The following is a 22,517-nucleotide window of genomic DNA, read 5'->3' on the forward strand; positions in this document are numbered from 1 at the left end:
AGTGCCAGTGCATGTCAGGGACAAGGGCCCCTCACCCTTAAAGCCCTTAACCTTACTGTTCTCTCAGCTTGGAAAGAAAGTGTCCAGTAGGCTGATGCTTAACCAGGGCTTAACAAATTATTGCTGAATAAACGTGAGTCTGGGTTTGGTGCTCCTCTCATGCATTTTTCTTTTTGTTTTCTTCTTCTTTTTAAAAAATAAATATTTAATTTATTTATTTGAGAAAGAGAGAGAAACAGCGAGCAAGTGAACATGAGCAGGGAGAGAGGGAGAAGGAGGCTCCCTGCTGAGTACAGAGCCTGATTTGGGGCTCAATTCCAGGACCCTGAGATCATGACCTGAGCTGAAGGCAGACGCTCAACCGACTGAGCCACTCAGGGGCTCCTCTTTTTGTTTTCTGTGTATACAATAGTTTTTGGAGATAGAATTCCCATACCATAAAATCTACAACTTAAAGTGCATTTCAATGGCTCTTGGTATGTTCAGAGTTGTGCAAGCGTCATCATAACCAACTTTAGGACATTTTCATCACCCCAAAAAGAAACCCTGTGGCCAGGAGCGGTCCCTCCCCCTTCCTTCCAACCCTGTGGTGATCACTAATCTACCATATCTCTCTACAAGCTTGCTTATTCTAGACATTTCACATAAATGGGATCACACGACATGTCTTTTGGGGCCTGCTTCTTTCCCTCCGTGTTCTCAGTGTTCTTCCAAGTTATAGCAGAGATCTGTGCTGCATGCCTTTCTTCGCCTAATAACATCCCATCGCACGGATCTACCACATTTACCCATTCATCAGTTGAAGGATTTAGGCTGTTCCCACTTTTTTGGATTATTATGAATAGTGCTGCTGTGAACGCTTTTGTACCTGATTTTGTGTGAATTTCTCTTGGATATATATCTAGGAGTGGAAATGTTGGATCACCTGGCAACTCTGTTTAACCTTCTGAAAAACTTTCAGACCTTTTTTCCAAGGGAGCTGTGCCAATTTATCTTCCCATCAAGAGCGTATGAGGGTTTTAATGTCTGGATATCCTCCCCGACCTTTATCTTTTTAAAAAAAAATAACCATTCCAGTGGATGTGAGAGAGTATCTCATTATGGTTTGGTTTGCATTGATGGTTACTGCTGTCAGGCATCTTTTTTTGTGTCTGGTGGTCGCTTGTGTATCTTCTTTGGAGAAATGTTTATTCAGATTCTTTGGTCATTTTTAATTGGCCCAAATCAAATTGTCTTATTATTGAGCTATAAGAGTTCTTTGTATATTCTAGATACAAGTTTCTTATCAGATATGATTTGCAAACATTTTCTTTCAGTCTGGGTTTTCTTTTTAACTTTATTTTTTTTTAAAGATTTTATTTATTTATTTGACAGACAGAGATCACAAGTAGGCAGAGAGGCAGGCTGGGGGCGGGGGGAAGCAGGCTCCTCGCTGAGCAGAGAGTCCAAAGCGGGGCTCGTTCCCAGGACCCCAAGATCATGACCTGAGCCGAAGGCAGAGGCTTTAACCCACCTAGCCTCCCAGGCGCCCTTCTTTTTACTTTCTTGATGGTATCCTTTGAAGCTCAGAAGTATTTCATTTTGTCCAATCTATTTTTAGTTTTGTCACTTGTCCTTTTGGTGTTATATCTAAGGAGGCTTTTTTAGCCCAAGGTCATGAAGATTTGCTTCTATATTTTCTTCTAAGGGTAACTTTAGCTCTTAAGCCTATGATCCATTTTGAGTTAATTTTGTATATGGTATGAGGTAGGAGTCCAACTTCATCTTTTGCATATGGCTGTATAATTATCCCAGCACCATTAATTGAAAAGACTATTCTTTCCCCATTAGTCTTGGTACTCATGTTGAAAATAAAGTAACCATACGTATGAAGGTTTATTTATGGACTCTTGATTCCGTTCCATTAATCTATACGGCTATCCTTATGCTAGTACCACACTGTCTTGATTATTGGAGTTTTATTAACTTTTGAAATTGGGGACTATAAGTCCACTGAATTTGTTCTTTTGCAACATTATCTTGCCTATTCTGGGTCTCTTGCATTTTCACATGAATTTTAGGGTCAGCTTGTCAATTTCTGCAAAGAAGCCAGCTGGAATTTTGATAAGGAGTATATTGAATCTTCAGATTAATTTGGGGGATGCTGCCATCTTATCAATATTAAATCTTATGATTCATGAACATAGGATGCCTTTCCATTTATTTAGCTCTGATTAAACTTCTTTCAGCAATGTTTTGAAATCTTAAAAGTATAAAAATGAACTTTGTCAAACTTACTCTTATGTATTTTTTGATTCCATTGTAAATGGAATATTACCTTTTAATTTCATTTTGAGGTTGTTAATTGCTAGTGTACGGAAATACAATTAATTTTTGCATATTGATATTGTACCCTGCAATCTTGCTGAACCCATTTATTAGTTCTAATAATTTTTAGTGGATTCCTTTGGGTCCTATATATAAGGCGGTATCACCTGCAAATGCAAATAGCTTTACTCCATTTCTAATCTTGATGCTTTTTCTTGCATTTTCTTGCTTAACGTTCCTGACTAGAACCTCCAGCATAATGTTGAATAAAAGTGGCAAGGATATATATCTTGATCTCAGAAGGAAAGCATCTTGCCTTTCCTCATCAAGTATAATGTTAACCATGGGCTTTTGTAGATGCCCGTTATCAGATTGAGAAAATTTCCTATTTTTAGCATGTAGAATATTTTTTATGAGAGGATATTAGTTTTTATAAAATACCTTTTCTTATCTATTGAAATAATCATGTAGTTTTTGTCCTTTATGCTTTTGATATAATGTATTATATTAATTGATTTTTTATTTGAAACTAATTTTACATTCCCATTTAGTCATGGGGTGTAATCCTTTTTATATATTGTTGTACTTTGCTTGCTAGTATTTTGTTGAGGATTTCTGCATGTACATTCAAAAGAGATATTGGTCTGTAGTTCTCTTTCCCTGTACTAGCTTGGTCTTATTTTTGTTATTAAGATAATAATGTTAATAAGATAAGATATTAAGATAAAAAATACTTAGGAATATGTAATATCTTTGTCTTATTCTTGTTTTTAAGATAATAATTTTTATTATTAAGGTAGTAATATCTTTGTCTTATTTTGTTATTAAGTCTCATAGAATGAACTGGGCAGTATTCCTTCCCTTTCCATTTTTGGGAGGAGTTCGTGAAGAATTGATGTAAATTCTTCTTTCAGTGTTTGATAGAATTCAGTAGTGAAACCAAAAAAGCCTGGGCTTTCTTTGGTGGGCAATTTCAAAATTCAATCACTTTGTTATGTATCTATTCAGATTTTCTATTTTTGTCTTGAATCGGTTTCAGTAATTTGTGTCTTTCTAGGAATTTTACCATTTTCTCCAACTTATCTTATTTATGGGCATACAATTATCCAAAATACTCTCATAATCCTTTTTATTTCCACAGTAATGTCTCCTCTTCTGTTCCCAATTCTGACGCTCTCCTCCTCTCATCTTCCTTGATCAGTTTGGTTAAAGACTTATCATTTGAGTGCATGATCTGTTCAATCTCATGCACTCTAACGTCTTTACCACACTGGATCTGCACTTGATTGTCACTTTTCCATCTCTCCAGCTTGGCTGAGAACTCCTGAGAGCAGGCTCTATATACACCCCAGACTCTCACATACGCTCAGCAAAGGCCTGTGGACTGAATGAAGGATGACGCAAAGCTGACGAAGCCTGGGAGGTGTGCTACAAGTCATGGGGTTACTGAGAAAGGATTCCAGGCCAGAATTCTACTGTCTCAGCTCCAATATGGGGCATTTTGCCCTGGTCTCGCAATCAGCTAGGATATGGGAAAGGAATGGGCAAGGCACCAGCCATCTAGGCATCAGGCCAGGCAGCAGAGTCTTCTCTAGGACCAAGTCCTGCAATAGGACCTACACAACACAGAGGCATTGGACTCATTCCTTGTGGCTTTGGGGACATTGTGCCCAATGGATAGAAATTACTCTGATTTCAACTCAGTAGAAGGAAGAGCTGTGACGTCACTAAAGCCATCTGGAAATAGAAAGGATTATCCTAGGTTCCCCTTTACTGGAGGACACCACCACAGGCCAGCTAGCTACCTATCAGGAAAACCATAGAAAGGCACTGCACATTGTTTAGAGTGAGAACTTGCTGGTTTATGTGGTTATCTATGCCAAGAATGTTCCATTACCTTTCCTTTCTTGACGAATTCTAGTTCTTAAAACAGCTTTCCAGAAGGCAGCTTTAACTGCCTTCCTATTTAATTTCCCTTAAACATATACGTAGCTCTAATTGTTGGTACACGGGCCTGTCTTTAGGGAGACGCACCCCAAAGAAACTGTGATGATGGCATGAGGGCAGGGACCTTGGTTCATGCTCCTACTTCCCAAGCAGCCAGAACTGGAGTCTTTGTTGGATTAAACTGAAGAGGGAGTCAAACTGAGCTTCTATTCTGACCCTATGTTCTCGGAATTTTTCTAACCCATTTTAAAGCAGTTATCTCTGTGGGGATTATCTGGCCCCTGCAGTCAAACTGTCCTCAAAGCTCTAGTAAGGAAGAATCTGAACAGACAATGATCCACTGCTGGGCCAAGTGCATCGGGGGGGTCCACCTGGGGGGTGGAGGGGGAGGACCCTCTCAGTCCTTCTTGAATCACTGTAGTGAAAGGTCTTGAGCCAGTAGCCATTTCTAGTTATTTTCTCCACGATAATAGAGTGGGAATAGAGTGGGATATTGGGTGGGATAATAGAGTGGGATAATAGAGTGGGAATTGGTGGGCCCATGCTGGGCCAGCTCCTGCCCAGTCGATCACAGTCGCAAAAGCAGCCCAGACCACCTCCCCTTGCAAGAGCAAAACCAATAACACTACATGAGGCCCGATCAGTACCCCCTGCCATGTGGAGATTAAGCCATCAAAGTCTACCATCAAAGTCTACCATCAAAGTCTCAGAGCCTTAAACCTCAGATAACTTCTCAGTTACATCACAAACTGAGATATATTCCAGACTCTCACATATTACAAAGGGGTAATTACAAGAAAAGTCAATGAGATTGGGACCAGTTAAGTTTCTTAGGCAAGATTATTAGGTAGAAGATGTGAAGGGAAAGTAATGTACCGATAACATTTCGTGCACGCATGCTTTAGGAGCACACACTGTGATGTGTGTGTGCTAAGGAGAAGAAAAGGACGCCTAAGAAGACCATTCAGAGAATGTGGCTCAGGCTTAAAAAAAAAAAAAAAAAAAAAAAAAATTCCTAGCAGGCCGTCACTGAAGTGACTTAAGGGAAACTTTTCGGGACCCGAACGCCAGTGTGTTTGCATAGCCTGCACAAGGTCGCTTTAGCCCTCACGGCGGCAATAGAGGCGTTTCCTAGAGCCACACACAGGAATTCAGCATCTTTGCCTGCAGTGGTGCTCCATGCTGCCCGGACCCAGGTCAACGCCTCCCACAAAGGTGCTCTGCTCAGAATGACAGGCAAAGCGGGTGCCTTTCCTGCTTTCTAGACTCGTTTCCTGATAATGACTTGCACTAAGATTTGGCCTGAACTCTCTTCTCCTCTCTGTCTTCCTTCCTTGGACAAATAGTATTTCTTCTAAAAAACATCTCTCCGAGGCTTTCCCCACGCTCACCAAGCGGAGCAGGGACCCCTGCCTCGGGGACGCAGCGCCCCCTGGCGAACGCGGCAGAGTGGCACCGCCCGGCTCCCTGCCGAGCCCACGGCCGCCACCAGGAGGCGCTGCAGAGCCGCGCAGGCGAGCCCACCTGCCAGCCCCCAGCCCGGGGCAGCGCGTACTCACTTGGCAGGGTGGTGACGCTGCTGAGGTTGTGATCGCCTCCGCCACTGTGGTGGGGGGAACAGAAAAGAAAAGGGATGAGAATGCCGGCGACGCCAGAACAGCTCAGACACTGCCAAGACAGGCCTTTCTCCTTCTGGGAGACACCCGGGGGCTTGGGCTTGTCGTTTCCTTATTATTGCAGTGGAAAACCAAACCAGGACACAGCAACTCCTCTGCCTTGTCCCCACAAACCGGAACATCCAGCCAAGGAATGGATTTACAGGGCACGACAGACTGTTGATTTTTAACTCTGAGCGTTGACATTGGGGTCGGGGAACCAAGTGGGCCTCTTCACCCCATTTTTAAAGGCAAAACGACCCTTCCCTGGATGCCGAGCCCTGTGGTGCCCCACTAGCCACAGACGCTGGGCATGGCTATTACCACTGACTACAGAGTGGAGAGGTTTGCCCTCTCATCCTCTCTTTCTATTTGGCTCGGGAAAACCTGCTGTAAAAGGGTGTTTTCTAGGGTGCAACCCATCTTCCAAGCTGCTTCTAAAATTCCAAGGAAATCAGAGTTGGATGGGTTTCTAGGCATGAAAATATGGAACATTCCAAAGTTTATTGGATTCCCTGCTTTTCCATATCCCCTCATTCTCTGCCAAGTATGTCTGGGAACATTTAAAAGGGTCTCAAAATGTTTGGGGTTTATTTCTGTGCAACGTCACAAGGGAGGATGCCAGGGATTCAACACTCTGGTTCAGTCTGGGGCCAGAGATGCCAGATTCCAGGCTGAGGAAACAGCAAACCTGCCCTCTCACGCTTGGCAGGAGCCGGGTGTTCAAAGCACGAGTCCAGTTCCCTGCAGCCAGCGGCAGCCTGGATTTGATTACAGCCAAAGCAGGAGAAGCATGAGGCAGTCACGATGGGGGAATGTGCCAGATTAGGGGTCAGGAACCATCTGCTCTACTTTCTGTTTTTTTGCCATCTGGCTGTGTGACCGCAGACAGGTTACTTGCCATCTCTGAGCCTGGAAAATGAAGCCCCTTTAATAATGATGCCTGCTACCATTTCGATCTACTTTGTGTCAGGCACCATGCTGGAGGCTTAAACTCTAGTCCTCATGACAGTACTCAGGCAGTATTAGCATCCCAGCACTGACGGTAAGGAGACATGCTCAGAGAGGTTAAGTAACTTGCCCAGGGTTGCACAGAGCTGGGCAGCTAGGATTCAGGCACAACTCTGGTTTCAAAGGCCACTGCCCCTTCTGAGCTTATGCCCCAGAGGGAGAAATGAAAGCTAGGGAAGATTTTCAAACCAAACATTTGTACAGTTTCTCCCCCAAACTCCTCCTGCTCAGGTCTCAGTTCCTGTCCTGGGAAATGTAGTGGTTTGGGGAAGCTTTGCTTTCCTTCCTCCAAGTAAACCAGAAGTGTCTCATTGAAAATCACTAATCGGGTGGTTCATGTGCCTGCTAGAGGAATGGTTTTCTGGGATGCTCCACGTTCCCCCCTCCCCCCGCTGCAATGAAGGGGTCATTTAGGGTCTTACCACATTCTTACTCACCTCCAGGACAGGCCTCGGTACTGAGTCAAGACATCTAAGATGTCCCCAGGCTTGGATCCGGCCCCATTACCTGCCTGACAGGGAACGTGGAAGGGTGAGTTTCCTTGCCTGCTGGCCAGAAACTCCCCCATTCTGGGTCTGGCTGGGAACGCCTGGGCACCCCCTAGAGTCCAGAGTCAAGACAGGCCCCAGTCCTGATGTGCCTCCTGCCTCACACGAGTGAGCGAGAGCTCCCACTGGAAATCCTGGCACCAACCACAGCGTGGCCTCACCCTAAGAAACCCTGCCCGGACCCAGATCAGGTGCACCAGGCTAGCAGAACTGCTCTGGAAATTAGACCGCGGTGTCCGTTTTTCCAAAGGACACATTTCAGGGTCCCATTTGCCTCATTCTTCAAAGTTGTGAAACAAAAGCCCATCACAGTCCTTTTATATCAATATAGCTCATGTACACACAATTTAAAAAATAGAAGAAAATAAAATGTCATGTCCCTACCCCTCAGTTGGAGAGAGAGCCTGGTCTTTTAAAACCTCAACCTGGACACACTCTGCAGGTGCGTGTCCCTGGCCTAAAGCGTGTTACTTCTAAGCAGGGCCATGGCAAAGGTCATGCTGAAGACTGGTCTCTCGGACAGCATGGGGAGAGGCTGGCTTCCATGACAGGACCTCCCCCAGCCCATGGTGGGGACCGCTGCTCTCTGGGGCCCCATTCCTCTGCCACGTGCCATGTATGCTACCCTCCAAATGGTTCCTCCCAGGAAGTCCCGAAGAACTGTGCCGGATTCCTGATGAGTCCTTATCCTGAGAGAACTTGGAGGGGACCAGGAGTTGGAGGGTAGCAAATACCAGGCCATGCCCAGCAGGAAGTGGTTGGGATAAGCCATGCTAAGGACCAGCCTGCCTGTCCTTCCAGAAAGTTAGGAGCAGCAAGGGGTTGGGGGTGAAGAGTCATTGAGGGGTCGTGGGGACACAGCTGCAGTACAGGGAGAGGATCCGGACTTGGAGTCGGGCTGGTGCGAGCCCAGCATCTGGGAGCTATGCGGCCGTGGGCACTCGGTTCACCTGCCCGGCTTCACCTCCCTTATGGGTTAAGTTTAATCGCCTTTCACAGGATTGTGTGGGTGAGGCAAAATGAGACAGGTCAAAGGCTGGGCGGCCACAGATCTGAACAGTGCCTGCTGGCCTTTCGGGAAGATTCCGCTGGAGGCCCTGAACTCTACTGACCCAGAGAGCAGCGGCTGGAAACATTTGTAATGAGTCACTACTGAGCAAAAGCGCGTGTCTGGGAGCCTCTGGGACCCTCCACCCCGTCTCTCTAGGGCCCGATTTTGCTTTTCCTGGATAGCACTTTGCAGGCCTGAAGGGTCACCTTGGAGTGGCTGCAGGAATGGGCGGGGACCATTTTCCGTACCTCCCTCTCTCCCACTCCCCCCTCCCCCGCCCCACCAGCACCTGCTCCTGTGTCCTCCTCTCTTCTCCCTCCTTTAACTTCCTCCAGGACAAGTGCCAGGTCTTTGAAGGAGCCTCACACCACAGGGGAGACCTAGTCCGATCTGCCCACCCCTGCCAGGCTGTGAGATCTGTCCCAGCTGCTCCCTCTGAGGTCCCCCCACTTCCTACTCGCTCCTTCGTTCCAGTGTTGGGAGAGGAATACGAGGTTAGGCTGGACGTGGGGGAACGTGACGGGCGAGGAATGATGGGTCCAGGGCAGGTGGGCTGGAGAAGGGCTGGAGACGGCCGCAGTAGAGAGTTCCTCTCTCCGGGGTCTCCTAGGAGTCAAGACTGCCTTCCACAGTGGGGGTAACTCACCGTGAGAGAGTCACCCAGGGCGCCTATGACCTTGATGTCAGCTGGCTTCAGCCTATGAACTGAGAACACACACCCGTGAATGGCAGAGAGAAAACGAATGAATGAAAATGAAGACCTTCCCGGAAGACTGAGAGGAAGTCTAATTGTAATAGCAACTCAGTTGGACAGAGAGTCTAGGAGCCCATCCTTGTCATAAGTCTCCACGGTAGCAGTCTCAGGGTCCACCTGCCTTCTCCGCCTGAGGACGCCCTCGGAGGCTCGGGAGCTGGACGGCGGACCCATCTTTGGGCTGGGGGTGGGGGCGGGGCATGGTGTCCGGGGCCTTTGGAGAGAGCTGATGCCACCAGGTGAGCAGATCCCGTTGGGGCCTGAAGCCGCCCCTGGCCACTCGGTCTGAGGATGAGGCAGGAATTGTGGCAGAGATGCAACCAACCCTTCATCTATTCTAGGATCTACTGATAATTGGGATCAAATTTTATATCATCCATATATTGATGAACAGAATCAGCTCGGTTTTTCTAAAGTGAAAAGGAACATGCTTTTATACCAGTGACTGATTTTTTTTTTTAAATCAAGGTGAAGTTCATATAACATAAAATTAACCATTTTAAAAATCAACGATTCAGGGGTGGTTAGCCCACCTACAATGGGTGCATGACCCTGACCTCCATCTGGCTCCAAAACACTTTCATTTCACCCCAACGGAGACCTGTACTTATTAAACCCTCACTCTCCACGCCCCCGAGAACCATGAATCGGTGCTCTGTGGATTTTCCTATTCTGGGTATTTCATATAAATGGAATTACACACCATCTGACCCCTCTCGTCCTGGCTTCTTCCCCTTTCTATAATGATTCTGAGGTCCATCTGTGTTACAGCACATGCCAGAATTTCGTTCCTTTTTTTGGCTGAATAATATCCTATTGTACGGATATAACCACATTTTGTTTATCCATTCACCTGCTGATGGACATTTGGGTCGTTCCCATCTTTTGGGTCTTGTAGCTATGTTACTATGAACTTTCACATTATAAATAAATACAAACATTTATTTATAAATGTCTGTCTCCAATTAGGGTATATACTGAGGAGTGGAATTGGCGATCCTAAGATAAGCCTGGGCTTAGCTTCGTGAGGAACCACCAAACTGTTTTCGGCAGCCCAACTCTATTTTGTTCATCTTTGGAGTTTGAGCACGTACTGTAATGTAGCCCAGCAGCCATTTACTCATCTGACAAACATGCTGACCACCAGTCAGTGGCCGGGTGCTCTGGAGATGACAGAGGGATCAGAAATGGGGAGAGCCCTCCAGGAACTCACAGGCTAAGGAAGAAGTAAGAACCGTCCAGTTATAATTATCTATAAGCTGACAAACCCTGTGGGAGACAGAGAGTGACATGAAGTTCTGGACTTGCAAGAATGATTTACCCTCGTGGCAGGGGGTGTATGAGGGGGGCAGTTCAGAACAGGCTTCATGGAGAAGGTAGTGTTTGAACTCATGACGTGACGAGATAAGGATGGGGGAGAGGGAGTTTGGGGATTGGAGGGACAAGCATCAGGAATGCCTGTGGTATGGTAAAGTGAGAGATGTCTGTAAGGAACAGATAGTCGTACAGTTTGGCTTAAGTGGAGGGTCTGTAAAGGAACCTAGCACAAAATAACATTGGAAAGGTAGGTTAGGGCCACAGGCCTTTTATGCCAAGCTAAAGGCCCAGTAACAGGACTATTGCTACATGTATAATTACTTGCATATATACACTTGTACTCTATCTATCTACCCCTTGACCTAATACAGAGATGAACATGAACACAAACGCATGTTGGGGGCCACAACTTAAATTCCTACACTCTCAGTAAGGCATCCAATGAAACACAGAGCTCCAGATGGTTTTGACCCATTGCTTTTGACCCATGGGACTACACGGAGCCCGCTTCACCCATCAATATCCGATCATGGTTGTAGAATTCTATCTGCACCAGAAGCCGTATTAACACTCAGTGGAAACAACATTCAAAGGGATCTCCAAGTCTTATCTTTTCTACCTGACTTCTATACCGTCTGCAGATGGGGAGCTGTTGCTCCCATGGAGGATACGCTCACTGGAAAAGTAAAAGTCCCTGCCTTTTCCTATGACAGCATGCAAACCGACACACGCGTATTGTGAATGTGTGTGTGCAAAACATATAGATCAGTGGCCTCAAATTTGAGCATGCATCAGAATCATCTGGAGAGGTTGTTAAAACACAGATGGTCTTCTTACCCCCAGAGTTCTGCTTTAGTAGGTCGTGGGAGGGGGTGGGCTAAGGATATGTGGTTAGAAGAACAATATCGAATCACAAAGCCAGCTGCACACATTAGCACACATCCATGGGGTTGAGCCTGAGAACTTGAAAATGACCTCTTCTCAGAGAAACTGGGCTATGGGTAAAAAAGGCAACAAAACAGAAAATAAGACCTCCTTCCCTCAACTCCGGAGGCCTTATTTTAGTTTCTGGTGATGACAGTCAATCACTCTGTTCTTGTTGCCATAACGTGTAACATACACAGTGAATACTGTGAGCACTTGTCAGTGGGCAAAGGCTCGGGGAACTCTCTGAAGCTGGTAAAATGCGGAGGAGATGGACAGATTTGCTTCAAAAGCACATTACAGTCTGCTAAAGAGGCAGCTGAAACTGGTCATCCCCATCACCTAAATTTGTAGCAGACAAAGGAAACATACACACATACATGCGTGCATGTGTGTCTACCTCTATGTGTGTGTGTGTATGTGTAGATCAATCAATGGCAGGGGCGGGGGGGGGGGCCTCCTGTTGGTCCTGAAGGATTTCCTTTGAGAGATAAGAAACCAAAGGAGCCAAGCCTACATGGGAGGAGTCTGACTTATCTGGGAATTTATTAAGACAGAGTCCCACATGTTTCATTTGTTTACTATCCTGTAGACCTTGATTTGAGCTTTGCTAATATCAGCATGTATGACAAAGACACAGCCTGCAAACCCAGAAGAGTGCTTTAGCAATTGCTCTCCTTGGGCCAAGAACTATTTAGAGATAAGATTAAATGTATATGGTCTGATTAGCTTAACATTATCTGGTACAAACTGTCCACCACCCTGAAAAGAGCTGATAAATACATCAATAACACATCAAGATTTCTACAGAGGGGGCCTCTTATCAGAAGGCCATCCAAGCTATGATGGAATGTCCTGAATAATGAGGAAATGGCAGATGATAGAATGGGGAAAAGACTCGACACTTTGGAGTTTTGTCTTGTACAACCCAACAGTTTAAACCACCTGGGGCCATCATCCGATAAAACCAGCCTTCTCTTAATTTTTAGCTACGGGCTGCCTAACCCACGGCTCTCTGATTTTAGGGACCTACGTGAAGATTCCTGCAATGGTGGTAAACTGCTGGGACAAGGTTAGAACCTTGCTTCTGCCTTGGAAGTGCTCCACTGTGGACTTATCTGAAGAAATACGCACATTGCACACAGGAGCTCAAGAAATGTGCTCAGTTGAGTTACAGGCTTAATTACTGGCTCTGTGTCAGAGACTTTGCAGCTCTCAAAGCTTTAAATGATTGGAAACTACAGGGAGAGGAAATACTTATTCATCCAAGTGTCTTCAGCTGATTTTGGATATGCTCAGCTGACTGGTCCCGCTGGGGGGCAAGCAGGCTCTCAATCCCTGCCAGGCATCGTTCCTTCCTTCCTAGTTCCAGGTTAAGCCCCAAGACCCATGAGCAGGTGGTGTGATGAGAGAAACATTTCCAGGGCCTACGCTGCATGTTACACGGTAGGCTCACAGCAAAGCAAAACCCTTAGCACTCAGCCAGTGCTGTAACTTGGGCATTTTTCCTACCAGCTTTTGAATCGTTGGTTTTAGTCAAATGGGTACAATGAATGACATCAAGGACTTAGAAAGGAATCGATGTCTTCAATGAATGTAAATGAACTGTTCTGACTTTGTACTGTTGGTGACTGTGGCATCTCTATTTGTGGATCTCTATTTTCAAATCTTATGAAGTTTTCCCTCTGCGTGGAATTAGCCCCTTGACTTCAAGATGGCCAACTTTAGCAGCGAGCCAAGAGCCACTGTCCTCCAGGCTCCTGATTGCAACTCTTTTGTTTGCAAAAGGCTACTCTTTTTCTCCCTGGGAAAGCCTCAGGTCAGCTGCAAGGCGCAAGGTATTTTTCTTAGTCATCCCAACTACACTAGGGGCAGGCCATGGGGTAATACCAAATGAGGCAAGGGGTGCCTGGGTAGCTCAGTGGGTTAAAGTCTGTGCCTTCGGCTCAGGTCATGATCCCAGGGTCCTGGGCATCAGGCTCTCTGCTCAGCAGTGTGCCTGCTTCCCTTCCTCTCTCTCTCTGCCTGCCTCTCTGCCTACTTGTGATCTCTGTCTGTCAAATAAATAAATAAAATATTAAAAAAAAATCAAATGACGCAAGGATGTACAAAGTTAGAAAGCCCAGAGGAGATAGACCTCCACAAAATGCACATATGCACCGACTGGGAGGAAAAATGGGCGGCTTTTATTGATTCCTCCAGCTGCCAAATACCAACTGGTCATAAAAAATTACATCAACTTTATATTTCTCATCCCAAAGCCTCATTGATTGGTGGAAGGGGTTCATCCCCTGTGGGTCCCACAGGGAATGAGTAAGGCCCCCAGGTTGCTGGGACTGTGGCCTGTTGATGAAGGCAGTCCCCAATGTTGAGACATCACTTTTGGTTAGCTCGGGGTATCTGTGGGTAGTTGGAGAGAAACACTAGGGAAGGAGGTGACAAGGGAGGCTTTTGAAAAGAACTCTGAAACACAACGGTTATTTTATATAGAATCTTATTGAAAAACTGCCTTAATGGAAGGCACTTAGATCTGGTCGGTTGGAAAGATCTTTTTCAACTCAGAACTGTAGATTTGCTAAAATAAAAATACTCATTTAGATTAATTCCATGAACATCTGCTGGGCTCCTGTATGTGCTGAGTCATTGGAGGTGTAAAGATGAGATGGCCTGGTCTCGTAAGTACGCATCAGAGGCTACCATCTCAATTAGAGATTGCAAACATGATCTCCAGGGCAGTGAACGATCTTACCAGAAATATGACAATTATCAAGGAAAACTAATGATGTGGCCCCATGCGAAGTCTTTTTAACTACCCCGGCAATCCCAAGGATGGCTAAAATGTCTAATCAGAGATCACGTGCAGTGATGAAACTTGTTTTTCATTATTGTCCAGTTAGCTGTGGCCATTTTCTTAAATGACAGCTTTCAGGCAGGACTCAGAAGGGCAGGCCCTGCTCTCATTCAGGAGGGCTGCTCCCCAGCTGGAGCGAGCCAGCGTTTTGGTTCCATGCCCACTTGCGTAGATCAAGGAGACCGAAATCTATCCATTTGCTTATTCAGATGGTCCCTATCACCAGAGTATCTTCAATCTCAAGGTCTTAAGATTTCTTGTGCATATATCTTCAAGTGCCAATGAGCACAATAATCTCTGGGGTCAGGGAATAAAGAAGAGGTTCACATTTTTATTTGGGTTTTGATGTTGAGATATGTTCTACGGGATGGGTTGGTTATCATTGACGTTACAGGAACATAATCTAGGCAGATTGCAAAATGCTTTATAGCTCATCCTCTCAGAGTGATAAGATTAAAAAGGAGATGGATATCATTTCTCTATAAAGACTAGAGTGATTGCAACATTCAAATTCTGCCTTCCTATTCCTGCCTACGTCCGTACGTACATATATAAGTACATCTTTGGGGTTTTGCTGTAGGACGGTCTAAGTTGGAAGCTAATAATTTGTCTCTGCTGCTAAAGTTTTGCTAGCAAACTAGCCAATAGGGAAGAGTCGTCACCAGGTAGGAAGGAGGGAAAATTCTAAAGACTAAATGGATGTGCGCACGAGCGCCTTCTCAACTATTCCAACCTCTGCAACTTAGAACAAGAGTTGGCTATACACTGGTACAAGCATTTTTAACTAGCTTGCTAGTCCTATGACTTAAATTGTGCGTGGAGAGCTCAGACACCCAGGAAGGGTCAGGCTGACAGCTCATTGTTCTAGTGCTCAGCAAAAGGGAACAGACTACAAAGATCTATGTCCCCGAAAGAATCCTGCTAGGCACAGTGACATCCCCAAATCTGATTTCCTACCTTGGAAGACAGCTAGGAGGCATTCAACAATCATCAAATAAATGAATGAACACGGGAACAAGTCAGTGAACAGATGAGTCACCCTCTAGGACCAAGCAAGCACAGGAACCTATTGCACTATCGCGGGAACGTACTTGAGCTGATGTTTTGAGTCCTGTAGGCCAACACTCAGCCTCCCCTCACTTCCCCATGACCACCATGGTCATGTGCTCACAGCCTTCACTCTCAGGCTGCCTCACCTGGAGGGAAAGAGCCCTAAGACATCTCTTTTGGGGGAGGGTGTCTGCCTGGAACATTCCATGAGTCTCATTTTCCTGGCCCAGCAGTAGTCACTTTGGAAATACTGAGAAGCAACGAGAACAGCATGTTTATAAGACGGAGTGCTTTCCTGTTCTGTGCAATGTTTGAGTGCATCCTGCATATGGCTCTGACACGCAGGATGGACTGGTTATTTTTGCTTCCCGCTTAATGATAGTTTTGCTCTTTGGAGAACAGATTCACTCCATCAAGGCTTAAAGGCCGGGACAATGACAGCAGCTCACCCAGCTCACACTGGGCCCACCGCAGAGTAAGACCTGGCCTCCGGTTAATGCTTAATAAGGGCTTTCTGATAATGGTGTTCTCCTCTTTTAGTTAAAGAGGAATCAAACACAAGCATGAACTTACAAATGTGCAGCCAGAGCTCTCTCTCTACTGCCCTTGGGGAAAACCTCTCAGGCAGGCCTCAGACCGCGTGGAAGGCCCGTTAAGGTTGTCCTTATGTCAATGATTTCAGGCCTCCACGGAGGTTAAAAACCATTTGACTGGAGCCACGTACCTGAGGTGGGAATTGTGTTGGAGGGGTCCTTGTCTGGGCAGGTGATTTCCATCCCGTCTCTCACCTGCAATGAGAGCACAGAGAAGGAGAAATGGATCTTGTGACGTAGAAAATCAGATGAGAAGCAAGGCCTTTATTTGGAAAACACTAGTCAATGGAGAAACCTAGGTATGTCTTAAGATCCTCCCTCTCCTTCAACACGCCTCTCCAAGTGCCCCTGACACCCTTTCCTAAATGCTCCCCATCCTGTCCCCTCTCCTCTAGTCCCTCCACCAAGGCCTGTGCCCAGGCCTGTGTGACTCCTTCCTGGAATACTGCAGGACCCACAGCCTTCAGTCCCGTGGGCTTCCTCCCCAGCCCCAGAGCCCAGACAGATGGCCTGCTCTCTCTCCCAACATAACAGAACTCTGTCACCCCCGCTGCCCACATTCTCAGCGAGAGCAGGGATTTTTGTCTGTTTCATGTACTGTATCCTTACAGCCCCAAACAGGGTATAGTAGATGCTCGATGAATATGTGTTCATTGAAAAAACTACATTTCTGTTGCACTGACATCAGCATGAAGTCCGTCCTCCTTAGCACATCCCAAGAGGATGTGACATTCTAAACCATCAGCTCTTGGCTCAGTTCTCATGCTCTCTGTGCCTCTGCCCAGGTCTACCTCCATCCCCCCCTTACCTTTCCCTCCCTCTGGGCTCCCACACTCCCATCCACCTGGTCACCACCCTTGGTCATCCCTCAAGGCTGGGATCATTTGTACTCTTTGGGAAGTCTTCCCAACCCTCTCTGGTTGGTTGCTTCCTCTGTGTTCCAGAATACCCATGGAAACTTTAATTATAGGACTCAGTCCACCATGCTACAATTGCTGGTTGGTTCCACTGGGCTGAGTTCCTTGTGACGCGTGATGTATTTTATTCGTGGCTTTCTCTCTTACGCCTGCTATTCCCCCATCCACCCACACATTTTGTCATTTGACAACTAGTGACTGGGCACCTGCTCTGAGGCCCCACATTCTAGGCATACACAGAAGGTATTCAATAAATGTATCCCTTGAGAATGTGTTGCTCCCCCTTATCAGATAATGATAATAGCAACACTCATATAGAACTCAGGGCATACCAGATACCAGCAGACGGGCTTTATACTTACTAACATATTATAATTGATTAACAACTCTATGAGATTGGGCTGTGACTATCATTTCACAAATTTAAAAAACACCAAGACACAGAGATGGTAAGTGCCTTGCCCAGTGACACAGAGCCAGTAAGTGGAAGAGTCTGGATTTGAACCCACAGCCAGTCTTCTCACCTCACGGTACCACGCTGCCTCCCGAATGTTTCCTCATGGCTGAGGTATTTGTTAGAAAGTGTGGGACATGTTGCTAAATCAAGGGTCTTTCGCACTCCCTCTGTCAGGCTCTGTGGTGGGTCAGCTCTGCCTGTGCCACCTGGAGTAAGTCTCACCCTCTTTTACACAACAGGGAGATGGGGAGGACAAGTACTAAACTGGTCTCAGATCGTATTGGCCCCCAGTCCTCTGAGAATGAATGAGCACGTCTGCCTTCAAGTGTTTCCCGGCTCCTCAGAGGCTCGCGGGCTGCCCTATCGAATCCTGACAGGAAATATCAGAGAGACTCCTGAGACAGGCAGGAGAGCTTCCTGCGGACCCCGCAGACCAGCTTCAACTACCGGGGGGCAAGGGGGTGGAGTGGCCACACACTTGACCCTTCACCCTTTCCAGCCTGTTCACGGGGTTCCAGAACCTAGAGGACCATGGGGAAGGTTCCAAAGACGCAGCAAGGAGTCCCGCCCCTGGTTCATCTGCATGTTTGTCGGTCACAGAAAACCTCAGCCTACCTCATGCTTCTCTTGAGATTTTGGCAGCCTGGGCAGGTAGTTGCTGTTCTTGTAGGTGAACAGATAGGGATTCTCCTGCAGAGGAAGGGGATACATTGTAACCATGACCTGGAAATCATTACGGTTCCTTCATCACAGCTGTGTCATCCAGCCATGCCTTTGGCCAATTTGAAAAAATTTCATATCCCCCTTGAAATGCCAAAACCATTCTCTGGCTTTTCTTCTCTGCTCATTAGTTCTCTGAAGGAGCTTATTAATACTTTGAAGTTTCCGGTTTCCAACTGTCAGCATCTCTTGCTACCCAAGCTTCACGCTACCAAAGTACATGTATTTCCACAAAAAGAGAACTTAATTGTAAGCTTCCTGGCAGCCAAAGCAAAGAGGGAAACGGGTGAATTATATAGCTCTTATAGCCTCATAATAAAAACTAATGCAGCAAGCAAGCCAAACATTTAACTAGCATCAAAGGATAAAACGGAATTCTGATTTGTGCTCAGTTTTTTTCTTTTCTCATTCATTTATTCAGTAGCATTAATTCTATACCTGCTATATTTTAGGCATGTTATTTAAGACACCCATCCTCACATTCAGGACCGGATAAGCTGTGGTTTTGGTCCTATGCCCTCCACAGGTGTGGGCCTTGGTTCTGGCATCATGACTCCCTGACCCACAGGTGTAAACTTTAGGTGTGTTTGGTACGCAAAGCTGTGCCCAGCCTGGAAGAGCCAAGCCAAAACTCTAATGGGGCTCATGTCTCAGTCAGGGAAGACCCCTTGTCACAGAAAAGCCCACTTCTTCGTGGCCCTATCTCTCTCCCCAACTAAGCCAGGGATTTTCCCCCCAACCCCAGTTCTGACCTACCTGAGAGGGACAGGTCACTGGCCTTCTCTCTCTTGTACCAAATGGCTCATCTTTCTGTCCCACAGGCTTCATCTGGAAAAGGAGGTGATCTTTAGAACAGAGAAGTCTTGCATAGGGGGCCACCTCCTAAGGTAGCACTGACAGGCTCACTTGCCCAGCACTTCTCTGAGTGTGACCTGGGCCCACAGGCAGCACCGGCATCACCTAGGGACACGTTAGAAATGCAAATCTCCAGCTCCATCCCAGACCTACAGAAGTCAGAAACTTTGGGCTACAGTTCAGCTCTGTGCGTTTTAACAAGCCCTCCAGGAGATCCCAGTGCACGCTCCTGCTGAAGTGCCCAGAGGAGAGAAGTCAGTGATTCCTAGCCCTCTCCTCCTGATGTTCCAGAAGGAGACACAGAATGCCAGAGACAGTGAGCTGGGACGGGGACACCATCACTGATGAAACTTCCCTCAGAGAGGAGAGCAGGCATGGGAAGGAAGGCCAAACACTTGGCTTATGTGTAAGGCATGCAACCTCTCCCCAGGGCTCCCCCTCCCTTTATGTTCATGAACCCCCACGTCCAGTAGGGAAGGAAAGCCTCTGCTACCTGAAGACGGCTTTCGTGGCTGTGAGTAAGGCCAGCTATGGGCTCTGCCTCAAGTCCCATGTCTTTAACCGGGGCCCAGAGACACAGACATGAGGCACAGCACAGCCCCCCACTCCCAAGCAACTTGAATGTCTAGAGGTTCTGGAATGAGTGATGGTGGGCTCAGGGCTGATCTTGGCAACTTCTTGATTACCAAAGCCCATGGAACACAGACTGACGTGCCTGGTGCACCAGGAGGGGGCGCAGCACGTGATACGCTCAGGTTCAAGCATTGAGGGGCAGATGGGAAAAGGAAGGCAGCGGAAGGATTCAGTGGGGAGATGACTCAGCCATCAGAAAGAATTAATACTCAACTTTTGCATCAGCTTGGATGGGACTGGAGGAGATTATGCTGAGTGAAATAAGTCAACAGAGAAAGTCAATTATCATATGGTTTCACTTACATGTGAAACTTAAGGCATAGCATGGAGGACATTAGGAGAAGGAAGAGAAAAATGAAGGGGGAGGGAATCAGAGGGGGAGATGAACCATGAGAGACTATGGACTCTGATAAACAAACTGAGGGTTTTAGAGGGGAGGGGTGGGAGATGGGTGAGCCTGGTGATGCGTATTAAAGAGGGCATGAATTTCATGGAGCCCTGGGTATTACATGCGGACAATGTATCATGGAACACTACATCAAAAACTAATGATGTCCTGTATGGTGACTAACAGAACATAATAAAAAAATTTTTTAAAGAATTCAGTGGGGACAGTGGAGAGAGGGCTTGTTTTTTGAAAAAGAGAGGGTAAGAGAGAGAGAGGGAGAAAAAGAGGGGGAGAGAGGGAGGGGGAGGGGTAGAAAGAAAGAGAGAGAATCTCTAGCAGACTCTGCTGAGCACAGAGTCTAACACAGGGCTTGATCCCACGACCCTGAGGTCATGACCTGAGCCAAAATATAGGCAGATACTTAACTGACTGAGCCACCCAGGTGCCCCATGGTTTTTGTTGGTTTTTTTTTTAAGATTTTATTTATTTATATGACAGACAGAGATCACAAGTAGGCAGACAGGCAGGCAGGGAGAGAGAGAGAGGAGGAAGCAGGCTCCTCACTGAGCCCAATGAGGGGCTCGATCCCAGGACCCTGGACCATGACCTGAGTGGAAGGCAGAGGCTTTAACCCACTGAGCCACCCAGGTGTCCCAGGCTTTTTTTTTTTTTTTTAAGTTCCTTTTTTATTTTAGTTTTTATTAAAGATTTATTTTAGAGAGAGAGAGAGACCATGCACTAGCAGGAGAAAGGGTGTGGGAGAGAGATCCTTAAGCAGACCCCCCCCCTCCCACTGAGCTTGGAGCCCAACACAGGGCTTGATCCCAGGACCCTGAGATCATGACCTGAGTTGAAATCGAGAGTCAGCCACCCAACCAACTGAGCCACCCAGGCACCCCTCAAGTTCCTTTTCTTCCCTTTAAATGGTCATTACACACATACGTGAACACTTGAAGGAGGAGGTAGATGTGAGAGAACACAGATTTCCTCTTGTATCAGCTCTTCTGCCATTTGGGAAACTCATGTTTACTGTCAGCCCTTCTGCCCACAGGTACTAGGCTCTTTGTCCCTCATCTCCCTTCCGATGACTTGACAAAGGACACAAAAGGCCAGAGGCTGCCAGATGGAGTGCCCTGTCTGGCTCAGGCATGGGCTCTGCCATCCTCCATGGAGATTTTAGATTCTTCAGCAATATCTTATCCCAGCATCTGTGCCCCATAAACAAGAAGCGAGGAGAGAACTTTATCCTTCTTGGGATTAGATCTTCACCCAAATGGACAAAGTCAGATAAGAGAGTGTAACTAGCTTAACCTTTTGGAAAAGGAGTGGCAACCCTTTAGCTCAAAGTCTGGAGAAGGAACTGGGGTTCCCATCTTCTTTCAGTTTTATTCTGAAGGTGGACACACCTAGAAATAGGAGGTCCTACCTGGAACGTTCAAGGCTGTGCTCTGCAAGGGAGTGTGCCGTGGCCTGCCTTCTTCTCGCCTCCCATCTTCCAAGAATTTAATCACATCTTACTAATTCTGGTGGAATGGACATAGCAGAGCCCTTTTTTTTTTTTTTAAGAGCCTTCAAAAGGGAAATTCAGAGGATTGATTCAATATTTTCCTTTAAGAGTCTTTCCCTAAAATCTCTTCATTAGTCTCCTACATCCTTCCGCTCCTGTAATGCCCTTCACGTGGGCTTGGACCCTCTACCCTCCTCAGTGCTCAGAGATCATGGAGAATGACGTGGCCCATCCAAAAGTCCCCTTCCACTGTCCTTCCTCCCCCTGCTCTGTGCCCTGCACAAGTGCATGTCCGCCCCAGGGACCGGCAGGGGGCTGCTCTCTGTGCTCTCACTCTGCTTCTCAGTCCCAGAATCACCCACCTTTCCTCCCCATGGCCTCCCTGCCACACAGGAACTAACTGGAATGTGGGAGGGATGACCTTAGACATTCTCTCCGAGGAGAATTCCTGAGGGTTCTCACCCGGCCCCATAGCTCCAATGCCTTGCATGGGGCTTGGAGTACAGTGTGTGTGGTTGGGGGGGGGGTGTCGGTGATTGATGGAAGGATCTGGGAATCGAGCTCCCCAAGTGTGGGTTTCTTCAGAACTAGCATTGCATAAGAATTATCAGAAATTATTGAGGCGGTCGCAGGAAGGGCCAAGGGAATGAATGATGTCTCCCACACAGAATCCTGCAGCTTTGTGCCAGGAGCCCAGCTTCCGTCTGCGGATGTGTCAGGCTGGGGCAGTCCCAGGGGTGTTTCAGGGGCAGACCTGTGCACCCCCTCTCCTGCAGGCGTGTGGTCCTTTCCTCTGCTGGCCCACAGAGCTTACATGTCTGCTGGGGCTCCGCTGGGGGAAGCAGATATGGGTGTAGCCCGCACAACTGTCCCCTCTGTGGTGTCCTGGGGACTTGAGCCCCTGTGGTCACAGTGACTGTGTTGGCCCCTCTGTGCTCCCCACAGAGGGGGTGCCCTCATTCAGGGCTGTCTGTGAATGTGAACGTGGGCTTGGAGGGACATAGCTCACTTTCATCTCAGTGGTCTGAGATG

General features: G+C 46.9%; 1 protein-coding gene across 1 annotated transcript in view; it reads right to left on the bottom strand.

The window, feature by feature from the left end:
* Positions 1-22,517, bottom strand: part of PLB1 (phospholipase B1) — a 176,600-nt gene that overhangs the window by 110,778 nt on the left and 43,305 nt on the right. The window contains exons 15-20 of the mRNA XM_032845867.1: positions 18,859-18,930; positions 17,998-18,072; positions 16,140-16,203; positions 9,166-9,224; positions 7,358-7,431; positions 5,814-5,857 (exon numbers count right to left, since the gene is read on the bottom strand). Of these exons, the coding sequence (XP_032701758.1) occupies positions 5,814-5,857; positions 7,358-7,431; positions 9,166-9,224; positions 16,140-16,203; positions 17,998-18,072; positions 18,859-18,930 (388 nt within the window). The remainder of the gene's footprint in view (positions 1-5,813; positions 5,858-7,357; positions 7,432-9,165; positions 9,225-16,139; positions 16,204-17,997; positions 18,073-18,858; positions 18,931-22,517) is intronic.

This window comes from Lontra canadensis, unplaced genomic scaffold (genome assembly GCF_010015895.1).
Source record: "Lontra canadensis isolate GAN:19392208 unplaced genomic scaffold, GSC_riverotter_1.0 scaffold170, whole genome shotgun sequence".
NCBI lineage: Eukaryota > Metazoa > Chordata > Mammalia > Carnivora > Mustelidae > Lontra > Lontra canadensis.